Source organism: Syngnathoides biaculeatus, chromosome 6 (assembly GCF_019802595.1).
Source record: "Syngnathoides biaculeatus isolate LvHL_M chromosome 6, ASM1980259v1, whole genome shotgun sequence".
Lineage (NCBI taxonomy): Eukaryota > Metazoa > Chordata > Actinopteri > Syngnathiformes > Syngnathidae > Syngnathoides > Syngnathoides biaculeatus.
Window position 1 is genome coordinate 29,092,500 of NC_084645.1, and position 15,528 is coordinate 29,108,027.

The window sequence follows — 15,528 nt, forward strand, 5'->3', positions numbered from 1 at the left end:
AGGCGGCACGGTGGATCAGCTGGTAAAGCGTTGGCCTCAGTGTTCTGAGGTCCCGGGTTCAATCCCGGACCCGCCTATGTGGAGTTTGCATGTTCTCCCCGTGCCTGCGTGGGTTTTCTCCGGGCACTGCTGTTTCCTCCCACATCCCAAAAACATGCAACATGAATAGGACACTCTAAATTGCCCGTAGGTGTGATTGTGAGTATGGCTGTTTGTCTCCATGTGCCCCGCGATTGGCTGGCGACCAGTTCAGGGTGTACCCCGCCTCCTGTCTGTTGACAGCTGGGATAGGCTCCGGCACTCCCGTGACCCTTGTGAGGATAAGCGGCAAAGAAGATGGATGGATGGACAGATTATTTGTATTGGCAGCAAAATTGTAGTACCAGAAAAGATGTCATAATACTTTTGACCACATACTGTGAACCTTAAATATTTTTTGAAAATCCGAAGTCTATGTGCAATTATCCAATGTGTTCAGCGGGACGCTTTCCAAAAATTCTTTATTTTTATTCACATTCCTTTTTTTTTCCCCCCCAATGTGGTTTTGATCGGTGCTTTTTTTTTGGTGTTGTTTTGTTTTTGTTTGTATTTTCTGTTTCCACACGGTTTCCCTTTTGTGTTGTGGTGTTCTTGCAGAGCTAGGTAGCGTGCCAGCCGGTAAGTGGAATGACATCATCAGTCTGAACGCATGCACCGTATGGAACTAACTTTGAACAGGTGCATGTGGTGCAGACACCCCCCACCCCTCCCCCCAGCTCATCACTCGCTGCAGCCGCCATGCTTTAGCATCCCGCTAACTCTTTAGCACACACACAGGAAGCATACATGGATCTTGAGACCGCCCCTGTAGGTCAAGCCCAGGAGCCCTCAACTAATGATTCCTTTAACCGCCCCCCCCCCCCATTATTTTTTTTTTTTCTCTGGCCGGACCCCGTGAATAAGGCGTTCCTGGTGAAGCGGCATGGCGCTGTGCTGACATCGCCCATCATCCGCCTCCCTCCTTCACACTTTATTGAAATCCAATCGACAGCGGAACCCCCAAAGTACTGTTTAAAAGTATGATGATAACTGTTGGTTGTAAAATTGATATTATAGAAATGCACTTTTGCAATGCAAAGTTTAATATCAATCTTACACAAACTACACATACATTTTACATTCGCTAGCATAAATAATACCCATTTTACACAACACATAATTATTACTATCTTTTTTTGTGGAAGAAAAACACATTGTGGTTTGTTTCAAACAAAAGTCATTGAGTCTTTTTTGGGGGGGGCAAAACATTTTTCATTAAAAAAAAAAAAAGATTTGAAAATCATGTACCGTAATTAACCTTTTTAATTTTACGGGGGAAAAAAATTCTTTCAAATTTTTTTTTTCAGGTTACGGTTTATGTTTAAAAACTATATTTTCTGGTTAACTTTTGATATTTTTTAAGCTTAACCTAGCAGAATAAAGCAGAAAGGTAGCTTTAAATCTCAATTCAACACAGAAATTATTTCAGCAATTGATTTTGTAGGATTTTATTTTTTTCAGGGATAGTTTTCTTTTTTATATATATTTTTTTTATTTACTGTAGTTGAGAATTTCCCCCCAATTCAAAAGTAAAGTTCATGAGCCCCACTGTCATGCCTATAAACGAACTATATCTAAAATAGATATTGTAGTGAAAAATACATATAACATTATTCACGCCAATGTGTGTACGAAAAAATAAATATGAGCGGAGAGGGCGTCATCCATGCGCAAAGTTGCGGAAGTCTCATTCGGGATTCAAGTGGTGGCCATATTGTGCAACGTCATCAGCAGATGTTACCTCTGGACATTCGCTATTGAAAACACGTAGTGGCACCTGCTAAGGGACACAGAAGCTCTTTTCGAAGAAGAGAACATCTCACAATTGAGTGTTGCTTATGTGCAATATTACCCTATCGTTTTGAGCCATATTTAGATGATATGCGGATCACTTCTAACTAACAATAGGCTCCCAGACAGTATGTATGAGCCACCCCGGCCGCTGCCGAGGAAGTTGCCTGCGGCGGACGCCGCGCCAACGGGCACGTCGACACATTTAGCACCCCTGTTCTTTTGTTACGTTTTGAGAGGATTACGTGCGTCCCCCTTCCCCAAACTATTATTTTTTTCAGTAGCTGTATACACACCTACCTGTCATTTGGAACCCTCAAAGCTTTCGTCTTTTCCACCTGTGCAATCAATTTTTCACGACGAACCCGGTCTTTTTTTTTAAAACTATGAAGAGTAAATCCATCCTCCCGAGTGTTCGAACAATATCCGGCAAAACAACGAGCCGGCATTTTGGCTAACACGAAGGAACAACGCGCTAACTTCTAGCAGGTAAAACTGGTATATAAACACGAGCCAGCCTGAGTGCGCTGCTGCTGTTAACGTCACTTCCTGCTTCTTCTCGAAAACAAATCCCTCGAGAGGATTTTCATGGAGAGACTTACCAAAAGCCATATAACATCACAATCATGTTTTGTGGTGAAAAACGGATGGTTCCATTCCGGCTGCCTTTTTTTTTTTTTTTAAATTAATAACATACTAAAAATCATGCATTTCATGACACTGGGGCCTTAAATTTCACTTTTGAAAAAAGTCAGGTTTTATCAAAAACATTTCCAAATTTGAGCTGCTGGTTATCTTTTCTTTGTATTATACAGCACTTACCTGAACACTTTTAAAATTAGGAATCTAAACAATGACTACAACAGTTGTCATCATGGGAACAGTAAAACCTTGCAACAAATGAATTCGCCATACATGAGCTTCATTTTCGACCAGTTTGCGTATCGCTTTGGAGGTTCCACTGTAAGTGACTATCTTTTTTTTTTTTTTTTAAATGAAAATGTCACTTGACAAGCGTTTCAATTCTCACAGAAAACGGCGACGACAGCAGCAGCGACGAGTCGGCCGCCAGCCCGTCGGCGGACGGAGCGTAAGTTTGGTCTTGCGTCGCTGTTGCTACGCCTTCATTAACATGACTGCTAAAAAAAATAATAATTTTCCTTGTCTATTCAGCACTGTGCCAGATCTTATGAAGTTTTGTGGAGACACCAAGTCCAGGAATAAGGTATTTTTCAAAATAGCATTCTTTTCATGTATGTTATATTTTTATCATTGTTGTGAACACTTTTTTCTACCTTTTCTTAATAATGTCCAGTTTCTTTTTCCACATTCAAATCAAAATTGTGATAAGATTACCTATACATGTAGTTTCCAAACATATCACTTAGGCCAATTCTTGGAACACATCTGTTTCCTTTAAAAAAATAAAGAATAAAAATAAATAAATTTGACTGTTTAAAAACTATTTAAATGTTTCATTTTCTGTGAATTAAAAAAATGCAATACACATTAATAAAATGATTAAAAACAATTGAAATAAGCAATTTATCATAAATGTTTCATAAATAAACACTGTACCCTGGAACGGCTCTAAAATACAACTACCAAATGTAAATCTTACTCAAGGTACTGGTATATTTTGTGCATTATTAATCTAAACATTTTGGTCAGCCACAATGGTTTTACTCGTAGCAATATTAATCATAATGATGTTTTTTTTTCTGGTCCTAAACAAATAATATTGTGAAAAAAGGAACATTTTGCCTGTGACTGGAGGAAGAGCTGGTGATGCATGAAGCGTATCATAACAATCCTCCGTGCTAATATTCTTGCTGAGAAGCCCGTGTGTTTCTTAAAGCCGACATCTGATTGGTTGCCGGGGCCTGACCGCAACGTGATCATTGTATGTGGGTTCGATTCCTGTCTCGGCAGGCTCGCAGGCGAACTACTACTCAGATGGAGCTCCTGTACGCCAACAGCGAGGCCGCCCCCGACACCGCCGACTTCTCGGGCCCCGTGCTACCCCTTGCCGAGACCCCAGACGGCGGCGGCGACTTTGCTGCGCTCTCGTCAGGCTTCTCCTCCAAAATGTCCAGCGTGTAAGTCGGCGACGTTCCGGGTGTTGACCTGCATGCGCGTCATCATTTCACCACCATTTTTTTTTTTTTTTTTTGTTGCTTTACAATTTATTTTTTCCCCCCCTTAAAATGTCAAACCCCAACGATCAGTTCGGGCTCCAGAATGCCTTCAGCTGCAGAAAAAAGAGCTTCGCCGGCACCTTCGCCGCTCTCTCGCAGGAAGACGTATGACAAGGCCCAAGCGACGGGCGACAGGGCAAAGCTCAAGGAGATTAAACAGTAAGAGTCTGTTGTCCAAACCCAAAAGGCTACAGTAACTCCACTAATATACCGTAATTTCCGGCCTACAAGCCGCGACTTTTTTCGCACGCTTTCAACCCTGCGGTTTATGCGGTGATACGGCTAGTTTGTACATTTTTTTTCCAACGGCCGCAAGTGGGCACTCGAGCGGAAAAGGGAAGAGTGAGACCGGAATATATGTGCCGAAGAAGTGACTTTTACCGGCAATGTTAGTGCTGCGCTAGCGTTAGCACTGTGTTAGCGTGTTGCTGCTGTGTTACTGGCATGTCTCAGTGATTTTTACCGGTAAGTTTTTTTTGTCAGCACCACGTTAGCACTGAGCTAGCATTAGCGTTACTGCTGCGCTAGCCTTAGCGCCGCGCTACCGTTAAAGTCTTTCCGTGTACAGTCTTTCTTTGTTAATGTCTCGTGTTTCAATGTGGGCTCTTGCGGCTTTTACACAGCTGCAGCGTATGTATGTACCAAATGTTATTTCCTTTACAAATGTACTGGGTAAGGCTTATAACAAGGTGCGCTCTGTAGGCCGGGAATTACGGTAGTCATGCTTTGGGAAGCCTGCCGCTAAATTGATCAACCGATTTGACCATTTTTTTCCCTGATTCTGTCCTCATTCTCCTTGCTTCCAATCACTCAGCACTATCATATTAATATTTATTAATTTATTTAGCGTGAGAAAATTTCCCTGCCACGCTCCACCCATGTACTATGATGAATTTTGGAAACAAACAGACAAAATCTCGAGTACAGATTGCGTTTCGAAGAACAATTTTGGTTTGGTTTCAAACTCCCTGTGTCTTTTGGGGAATGGCTTTTTGAGGCATTTTTGTGAGACTGTTCATGACAAGCCTACAAAATTTCGTGTTGCTCCAAGGAAAAACCTTCTGGTCTTTGAAAAACAACAAAATGGACCAGCACCAACTTATTGAATATACCAATCACACAATTCATGACTGGTTCTCTTTCTGTCAGATAGCATGCTAGTAGCTTGGAACCTATTGAGTGCAGAAACTGTTACAGCACATGACCTTTCCACTGGAAATACTTCGTGTTCCACTACATATTACAGTACAGGATAAACTTTTATGAAAAGACGTCAATTACTCGCAGATTTTCGCTATAGAACTCGTGCACGTGATGTCACCATTTTCACTGCACCATATTGCCGGTCAAAAAGAGCCGCTCGACAGCGTGGGAGACATTGAACCGGAGGAGAATATTCACAATGCCCGAGACTTGTTGTGCTGTTGGTTGTTACAACAGACGAGACAGATATTCAAAGAGGTCTTTCTATGGAATACCACCTGAAAAAAAGACCAAAAAAGGTCGATGGAATTCGGCAATTAAACGTGATGGATGGTGCCCAACCAAATACTGTGTAGCGATCACTTCATTTCAGGTAGGAATTATTCTTCTCAATCTCAAATTCCCAACAAGTATTTATCATGCCAAGTTGACTCATTTGAGAACAATGCGTTTAAAAAAAAAAACACACAAAAAAAAAAACGACAGGGAGTCGTCTCCAATGTACACGAAGCGTGTTGCAGCCACACGTTAAAATTCGGTTAACCTCCCCCCAACAGATGTTTTTTATTTTTTTGTTCTCAAATGAGTCCAATGCGTATTTAAAAAAAGAAAATAAACTGTCGGTCACATAGAGGTTTACTGAAGTTCAACATGTGGCCGCAACGTGCTTCCGTGTACGGGGGATGAAGCCTATCCCAGCAGTTTATTTTCTTTTCTTAAATATGCATTGGACTCATTTGAGAACAATGCATATTTTAAAAAAAAATAAAAAACGTCTGTCGCGGAGAGGTTTAACGTGTGGCCGGAACACGCTTCCGTGTACCGAGAAGCTGACGCGCTGTCTTTTTTTTTTTTTTTTTTTTTTTTTTTCCCAATCATAGTTAATGAATGCGAGTTTGTTTAAAACCAGGGGTCATTTATTTAAATATTGGTATTTACATTGAAAAAAATCTGAGTGGCTCCATCACTATGTGGGATTTATTCTTGATTGAGAACAGATCCAACAACGAAGTATTTGTACGCGTCCAGACTTTTCTACGCTTTCAAACTCTTCCGTGTAAATCTTGACGACTTACACACTAGATCCACGTGTAGATCCAGTTGTCCAAGAGAAGCGGAAGCGAATTGACAGTCCAATTTCTTATCGTCGAAAACATCGACTTCGGCATTAAATACGGGTCCTCTATGCCACGTGTCTCTCATTTTTCCACGTACCTTCATTTACTATCACCTTCTAAACGTTTAACGGTATCGGACAAAACTCTGGGCGTCGTGCTATAAGACGTATTTTCGTGTCATCTCCAACTAACTTAGGATTGAACAATGCTTTGTTTGACCGGCACTTCCGGCCAGTGACGTGATTTGGTGACGTAGGTGCACAAGCCCTATAAGCAGCAGCGTTTGGTCTCTATCTCTTGCTATTCGTCGGGGTTCACGGTACCATTATTCCCATTTTTAATAAGTCTACCGTGCTGTTTTTCACATGGTAAGTAGCCTAACTTTGTGTTGACATCGCAAAGCTAATGTAGGACTTAAATGTTATTATTTCCAGGGTGAGTGCATGTTTCCATCTGTCCAACACCGTCTTCAGCTCAGCTGCACCACCTAAGTCTCAACCCAAGTAACATAATTTTTTTTTTTTTTTTTTTTTTTGCTCATATGATATGATTTCGGGTGAGAGGGAAAATAAGTTTCATCCCTTTGGTGTCCACTTTGTCCTGTTCTGTTCTGTTCTAAAATTCCCTCAGTGCTGCGTGATTCTTGTGTTCATGCGCGCGTGTGTGTGTGTGTGAAAGGACAACCTACGGGTGAAGGTGACCCCCCTACCAGGTCAAATGGCGTGCAAGGGGGTCATGCGCATTACGTCTGACCTTTGCAGGGGCGTCATCTATCCCGTGACGTCCACCAAGAGCCGCTCACCCTCGCAGCTGCAGTGCGTCCACGTGGCCGAGGGACACAGCAAGGCCGTCCTGTGCGTCGACTGCACCGACGACCTGCTCTTCACCGGGTCCAAAGGTAAAGCGGCGAACGGAGTCTCGCGCTTCCCCTTTTTCGCGACGAATCCTCACAATGAATCAGTCGTGAGCTCAAGAATCCGCTTGGAACCAAAAGGGACGACTTCCCGTTTGATTCAGACCGCAGTTGCAAGGTGTGGAACTTGGTGACGGGCCAGGAGATCATGTCACTGGCCGGACACCCCAACAACGTGGTGTCGGTGCGCTACAGCTCCAGCCTGGTCTTCACTGTCTCCACCTCTTACATCAAAGTGTGGGACATCCGCGACTCGGCCAAGTGCATCCGGACACTCAGGTGGGTCAGCGGTCGCCCCGCAATGTTGTGTGCATGCATTTTTATGGTTTGATGACTTAACGCTGTTTTTAATTTTCCATTCTCGTACACGACCCATCTGCCTTTGATTTTACATCGTGGGTTAATTATCTAGGATGAGGATGGGATCGCTTCAGAATGTTATGTTCTGGGGAGCTACACACCATTCATAGCATTTCAACTCACTCTTCCTTAGATCTTATGTCTTGACTTCCCCAGCAATTAACGCTCCACTAGACTAAACATGGATGCAGTCGACATTGTGGAGCAGCACTGCTATTTTCTGGATTAGTTCTGTCCAGTCTGCTTCGCATTGTTTATGACAGTGGTGCCCAGACTTTTTTTTTTACCCCAAGATCTACTTTTCAAGCAGCCAGATGATGATGATGCTCCCAAACCATTTTAAGGTTAATGTTATGTTGCCTCCTATATTTAAAACACAGAATTAGCCTTTTGTGCACTGCATTGTCTGTGCTTTCATCCTGGATCAGGCTGTGCTGAGGTGGAATTTTAAAAATTACACACCATCTCATCCTGGACTTTCTACTTTGGCTTCGGACCAGACCTTTCCCACTCGGAAAAGAGAAAATCTCGTCCACTTTAACCACTTTTTCTTTTATTATTCACAGACTCCGACAGTCATCTTAAAACAACAGCATTTCTTTCTTAACTTTCTCTATTAATACCGAAAGTAAACATAGGCAGCATGTCTAGTTCGTCTTTGCTCTACGTTGCCCGGACTGTGTTGCTAACTAACGCAGCGGTGGTGAACACTGTCATTATAAAACACACACTTTAACATTTGTAATTATGAGTGTAAGCCTTTTAAGAGCGGAGGGGGGGGGGGGGGTGTAAGGTAAACTAGGAAAAAGAGTGTGGTGGAGCAGCGGTCGTTGTTAGCGAAAGTTCTGTGTGTTGCCTAAAAGAAACCAGTGGCTTTTTTTCATATTTTACAGTACTTATTTTACAGTATGTGAATTGTGCCGTTGGATGGAGCAACCAGTCATCCCTCACTTATTGAATCACATTGCAAAATGCCACATACTGAATAGCTGTGTTATACTTTCAATTTGTATTGGATTGTTGTTGGGTTTTTTTTTGTTTTTTTTTTTTTGCGCAACGCAGTACATCTGCAAAGAGACAATTGCGCATGCATGCAGTTTAGAGGGAACATTGGCTGCCGTCTTTTTTTTCTTTTTTTTTTTGGGGCACGCCATCGTGATCGACGCGTTGAGCACCCCTGACAGATGGTGTTTTTTCCAGTAATTTCCCATCTAGTGATTGCCGGGGTCACCCCACAATGTTGTGCGTCCACATTTTTTTTATTATTTCGTGGCGCTGCTTTGTGTCCGCAGCTCCTCCGGTCAGGTTAACGTCGGCGACGTCTGCGCGTCCAGCACCAACCGGACGGTCAGCATCCCGGCAGGCGAGAACCTGATCAACCAGATCATGCTGAACCCCAACGGAACGGTCCTGTACGCCGCGGCCGGAAACTCAGTCAGGGTGTGGGATCTACGAAGGTGAGGGTCCCGATCACATTTGTGTGTGTGTGTGTGGTTTTTTTTTGTTTTTTTTTTTTTTTCTTTAAGAGTACGTAAGTGTACAAAATATTGACCACGATAATTTTTTTTCTTAAGGTTTGCATCTACTGGGAAACTCACTGGTCACCAGGGTCCTGTTATGTGTTTGACTGTGGACCAGTCAGGGAACAACCAGGATCTGGTGATCACTGGCTCCAAAGACCACTATGTCAAGGTGTGTTATTGCACCGAACTGTCACGGTTGCTCCACATTCTTGGGTTGATTTTTGGGTTCCAGGGAGGAACACCATTTATTCATTCGTACCATTTTACCTGGAAGTTGTCTTTTATGATGATTAGCATTTCAATTCAGACACTCAAATCATATCTGCCCCCCCAATATTGAAGCTTCCTTTGGTTCTGTGTGCGTTTGTGTAGCTCTTTGACGTGACGGAAGGCTCCATGGGAAGTATCGGCCCGACCCACAACTTCGAGCCCCCCCACTACGATGGCATCGAGTCTCTGGTGGTCCAGGGCGACGTCTTCTTCAGTGGCTCCCGTGACAACGGGATCAAGAAGTGGGACTTGGACCGCAAGGACCTGCTGCAGGTGCTGCTCGCGTGATGACTCACGATTAATGTGCCAGTAGACATGTGCTCTTTTGCCGCTTATCCTAACAAGGGTCGCGGGGCGTCCTGGAGCCTATCCCAGCTGTCAACGGGAGGCGGGGTAAACCCTGAACTGGTTGCCAGCCAATCGCAAGGCACATAGAAACAAACAACCGCACTCACAATCGCATCTAGGGGCAATTTAGATGGTCGAATTAATGTCGCGTGTTTTTGGGATGTGGGAGGAAACCGGAGTGCCCGGAGAAAACCCACGCAGGCACGGGGTAAACATGCAAACTCCAGGATCGAACCCAGGACCTCAGAACTGTGAGCCCAATGCTCTCCAGCTGACCCACTGTGCCGCCTTGACTTCATTACTTCGTCTGCCAATTTTATCTTACGAGAAGACTAGCAAAATCGATTCCAGTAAACTCTGGAATGTATCAGTTAGTCGCTCCACAATGTTGTGTGCATATGTTCTTGGGATCCACGTGACTGATTTGTTCCTCTTCCGCCTCCAATCTAATGTCATGTGGAGACGTTTTGCCGTTGACAATTAGCGCTCCAGTAGACTTCTGTGACCACTCCACAATGTTGTGCGCGTGTTTAGGTTCCAAAGAGCTACGACATATTTTGTCCGGCTCGTATGTTATGTGGAGATAATGACGATTGGTGGTGCCCCACTAGACAATTTTATGTCATGCGCAGATTTCATGCGCAATGTCACACAGACACACATCATGAATCTGTATACGCTCTACTTGTGCGCAAAGGGAGAACATTTCAATGCATTTATTAGTGAATGAGACACATTGCCCATAGAGGTCGTGCACCTTTGTCACCGAAATCACGTGACTGAGCGTATTGCCGGTCAAGCAAAGCAAGTCGGTTGGAGATAACACAAAAATACGTCTCCCAGAGTTTTGTCTGATACCGTTAAACTTTTAGAATGTGATAATAAACGACGGTACGTGGAAAAATGAGAGACACTTGGCATAGAGGACCCGTATTTAATGCCGAAGTCGATGTCTTCGACGATGAGAAATTGGACTGTCAATTCGCTTCCGCTTCTCTTGGACAACTGGATCTACACGTGGATCTGGTGTGTAAGTCGTCGAGATTTACACGGAAGAGTTTGAAAGCGTAGAAAAGTCTGGACGCGTACAAATACTTCGTTGTTGGATCTGTTCTCAATCAAGAATAAATCCCACATAGTGATGGAGCCACTCAGATTTTTTTAAATACAAATGCCAATATTTAAATACATGACCCCTGGTTTTACACAAACTCGCATTCATTAACTACGATTGGAATAAGAAGAGATAGCGAGTCGGCTGCTCCGTACACGGAAGCGTGTTGCGGCCACACGTTAAACGAAAATAAACCGCTGGGATAGGCTTCAACCCCCGCACATGGAAGCGTGTTGTGGCCACACGTTAACCTACATTAACCTCTTTTTCTTTTTTTAAAAAACACATTGGACTCATTTGAGAATAATGCATATTTAAAAAGAAATAAAATAAAATTTCTGTCGGGGAGAGGTTTACCCAAGTTTAACGTGTGGCCGCAACACGCTTCCGTGTACGTTGGAGACGACTGCCTGTTGTTGTTTTTTTCTTTCTTTTGAAACGCATTGTTCTAAAATTATCCAATTTGGGGTTATAAATACTTCTTGGGAATTTGCGATTGAGAATAATAATTCCTATCTGACTTGCGTATTTGGTTGGGCATCACGTTTAATTGCCGAAATCCATCTATCTTTTCTTGTTTTTTCAGCTGATATTCCAAAAAATGATCTCTTTGAATATGTCTTGTCTGTTGTAACAACCAACGGCACAACAAGTATCTGGCATTGTGAATATTGTGCTCCGGTTCAATGTCCCCCACACTGCCGAGCAGCTCTTTTTGAGCGGCAATATGGCGCCGTGAAAATGGTGACGTCATGTGCGCGAGCTCTATTCCGAAGAGTCAACTTCTTGGGTTGCTCCACGACATTGTGTGCTATGCCACTTCATTTTTCCACATTTTGCCATGTCATTTTTCAGCCCCAATTTATCCATTTCTTTCGGCCCTCCATGACACCAATCCCTTCAATATTTCTCCCACCAGCAAGTCCCAAACGCCCACCGTGACTGGGTTTGTGCCCTGGGGGTGGTTCCGGGCTTTCCGTTCCTCCTGAGCGGCTGCCGAGGAGGGGTTCTCAAACTGTGGCACACGGACACTCTGGCCGGCCTGGGCGAGCTCAAGGGTCACGACAGCCCCATCAACGGGATCTCCACCAACGCCAGCCACGTATTCACCGCGTCCGAGTGAGTTTGCGTATTTACATTCGGAGTTGTTTGTCCAGTCCAGTCGCAGGTTTTGGGTCAAACGGTCCGGTCAAATGAAGGCTCTGTTTCGATTTTTGGGTTGGTTTGTGCGTTGCAGCGACCGGACGGTGAAGATCTGGCGCGCACGCGGCAGCGGACTGGACGGCACTCTCGAAGCGGTCGACAATACAGCGGACGAGGTTGCGAGTAACTGAACGACCGCGCAGCGCCCCCTGATGGACACTGTAGTGATGTGCACTTTGCCTCCCTCTGCTTATACTAAGCCCCAACACACACACACACACACACAAGGCCACTAAGCGATAATCCTCATCAAGGTTGCTTCAAGTGCATTTTCCAAATATTAGCCATTATTAGCTGTTGTTTTTAGCGTGACAGCGGTCCAACGTGGCCACCGTTTGTGCTTTGAAGTCTCGGATGGAAGGTGTCGGGTTGCTAGCCGGTCTAACCAACCCAGCAGCGCTGTGCTTCCTGTTTCTTGCTGGATGTCCTCAAGTCAACGCTTGTAGAAATGTCCCCCTTTACCTCTTCTTTTAAGCTTTCACCTCCCGTTGAGTGAAGACGTCTCCATTTTTTTTTCTTCTACATCTTAAGTTTTCAAACGTGACATGATTCTGGATGTGTCTAATTTATGGAACGTAGATCAGCCTCGATTGCGTGACGCACGGGCCTCGCGTTGCCACGTGACGCCATTCGCCTTTTTATTCTCAGCACGTCTTAAAAGTGAGGATTTTTTTCAGGACGAAGACCACTCACACGCCGCATACTGTATAAACATACGTTGACGTGGTCCGCACTCTGTATACACTTTAGCCTGCCTCGTATTTTGTACCCCCGGTCCGCGCTCAATCCACTTACTCTATTTTGACACGTTCGGTGTCCACTTTGTGTGCTCGCGCCATGAACGTTGCTATTACACACCCACTACACGTAGGTTAACACGGTTTGTCTATAATAACGTTATCCACGCTCACTACATGTTGACACGGTCCTTGCTCACTTCATTTATATTGGCACGGGTCCGGCCTACTACATTTATCCGACGCGGTCTGTGCTCACTTCGTATGTTGGCACGGACCAGGCTCACTACACGTATACTGACGTCAGTATTTGCCGACGTGGTCCGTCCTCGCTACGTGTCCTATTGTTATTGCTGTAGTGCAGGCTTACTACATGGCCCATACTCATTACACAAATGTAGACGGGGTCTGTACTCACTTTGTGTACGTGACGTGGTCCACTGTCTCGAAATGTGTTCACATGGTTCGGTTTTTACTTATTTGTATGTTACGTTATCCATTACATGCTGACATCGTCCGAGTTCTTAATCGTGTGCGTTGACACCGTCAGTGATCATTATGTGTACGGCGATCCATATGGACATCCTCCCTAAATGTACACAACACGGTCCTTGCTCACTCTTCGCCTGCAGACATGGACTCGCATCCTTGAGGTTTATGGATGCGGTCTACGCTCAGCTGATGTATATCGACTTGGTCAGTGCTCACTCGCTAAACGTGTTCATCCTTCCTGGCTTTGACAAGAGGGCTTGTCGTCGCACACTTCGGGTGAGCTCCACTCATTGGCTTGTCAAATCACGGGATGGATACGTACCTTTATGTCACCGACTTTTTTTTTTTTTTTTTTTGTAGAGGCCTTCATTTCTCGTGAATGTTTTGACGGCGACGACGCTAACACAATTGAATGTTTTCTCTTGGGACCACCGATATGATTACTTACTGACTTGATTTTTATTCATTCATGTTTAGATTATTTTTTATTGTCATCCGTTTCGGATCGGTCCCCAGCTCTGCGTAATCCTGGACCTTCCCCGCCCTTTTGGAATCGTAGAAGCCATGTTCCAAATGGCCGTCTCTGTAGCTATTCTAATGTCAGATGATGCCCGTGAGAATAAACGCCATCTGTCAAAAACAAAATGGATTCTGGATGTTTTTTTTTTTCTCTTTGTGCAATTTTTCTTTTTCATAAATGTTCCAATCTTCATAGATTCCCACTACTCGTCAGTCAATCAAACCATTATTTTTAAACCATACCTAAAATACTCGCAAAATCTTTAGAATATACTAAAAAAAAAGCAACACAAACTGCTTTACAATGAAAATGATGCAAGAAATTAAATTAATTATAAATAAATACGTTTGCAAAGCATAGTAGTGTTCACGTGTGTAAAATATTTAGCAGCGCAAATAAGGTCAGTCTTGAAAAGCAGGACAGACCGCCAGGTGGCAGCAGCAGAACAGCAAAGACAATGGGACTCGTGGAAGTGCCGGGTCTAAATTAACTCCCGTTGGGTCTGTGCTCACTTCATTAATTTGATTGTGGGCCAAGATCATTAAGAAATGCCAGGAAAAGTCTACAACAGCTGAACTTTATTTAAATGCTGGGAGGTGGGAACCTCCTTTGAGTTAGAATATAATTGGTTAACTAAACAGTCACATTCCCCCATCTGTAGAAGGGTGTGCTTACTTCTGCAACCATGTCAGCTCAGTTTATTTTTACTTCCCTCAGTTTTCCCCAATGTAGTTCAGTACCATAAATGGTGGAGAGAGGTTTTGAAGTGATTTACTGTATCTAGGTCTCATTTTTTCCCCCCATCACAAAAGCCTGGCATTCCAACGGGGGTGTGTAGACTTTTTATACCCACTGCATTTTTGCCGTTATCCCTCCTCACCAAATGTACATTGACAATGTTCATGATCTGTGCTCGCTCATTCACTACGAGTATGACTAAACTTTTTTTCATTTAACTTTCCAGCATTGTTTTGCTCAATGGCTCCTGGGTGGGCGGCGGCGGCGGCGGAACGGTGATGCTTATTAAAGCGCTGGCGTCCATTCATCCTCATTTAAAAACAGCAGAAGCAGCAGCAGCACATGAGTCCTTTTTTGCAGCGTTGCACATGTGGGAGGAGATGCAGACTCAGCGCAACTTTTCACGGGGAAAGACCCTTTGAACGCGGGGGACACGGATTATCATTAAAGACCTTACTTTATTTTATCTTATCTTAGTGTGCTATGCTCAGACCATTGTTATTCTGTTTCACTTGCTTTTAATAACTATGTGGGAATATATATTCAATCGTAGAGCTGTTACTGGGCTAAAATGTAATTTTTTTCCCCCTTCCGTTCTGTTTAATGAAAGGAGTCATCGTCTTGTCTTCAAAGTTTGTCGCTAATGATGTGTGCTTTTTTTTTTTTTTTCCTTTTCTTTTCAGGATGTTGCATACGTGTCACCTGGGAGAGGTCTGCCAACTCATCAGATATTTACTGAATTATGTATCAACAGATATTCAATACGGCCAGCACGGTGGGATCAGCTGCCAAAGCGTTGGCCTCACGGTTCTGAGGTACCGGGTTCAAAAGTTTGCATGTTCTCCCCCGTGCCTGCGTGGGTTTCGTCCGGGCACTCCGGTTTCCTCCCACATCCCAAAAACATGCAGCACTAATTGGACAC

The 15,528-nt window shown here is 44.0% G+C and overlaps 1 protein-coding gene across 6 annotated transcripts in view; it reads left to right on the forward strand.

Moving 5' to 3' along the window:
- Positions 1 to 13,993, forward strand: part of kif21a (kinesin family member 21A) — a 50,808-nt gene extending 36,815 nt beyond the window's left edge. Inside the window, exons 23-36 of one of the 6 annotated variants that reach the window (XR_009795339.1) lie at positions 637 to 657; positions 2,902 to 2,959; positions 3,043 to 3,094; positions 3,802 to 3,968; positions 4,098 to 4,226; positions 6,823 to 6,891; positions 7,150 to 7,286; positions 7,406 to 7,580; positions 8,954 to 9,118; positions 9,236 to 9,353; positions 9,557 to 9,727; positions 11,836 to 12,035; positions 12,154 to 13,624; positions 13,709 to 13,993. Coding sequence is in view for 5 of the 6 variants with exons in the window: in XM_061822365.1 (XP_061678349.1) it covers positions 637 to 657; positions 2,902 to 2,959; positions 3,043 to 3,094; positions 3,802 to 3,968; positions 4,098 to 4,226; positions 6,823 to 6,891; positions 7,150 to 7,286; positions 7,406 to 7,580; positions 8,954 to 9,118; positions 9,236 to 9,353; positions 9,557 to 9,727; positions 11,836 to 12,035; positions 12,154 to 12,250 (1,559 nt within the window). In the remaining variant the exon portion in view is untranslated. Of the gene's footprint in view, positions 1 to 636; positions 658 to 2,901; positions 2,960 to 3,042; positions 3,095 to 3,801; positions 3,969 to 4,097; positions 4,227 to 6,822; positions 6,892 to 7,149; positions 7,287 to 7,405; positions 7,581 to 8,953; positions 9,119 to 9,235; positions 9,354 to 9,556; positions 9,728 to 11,835; positions 12,036 to 12,153 lie in introns of all 6 variants that reach the window. The other 5 variants (XM_061822365.1, XM_061822367.1, XM_061822368.1 and 2 more) reach the window with 5 other exon arrangements.
- The last annotated feature ends 1,535 nt before the right edge of the window (positions 13,994 to 15,528 follow it).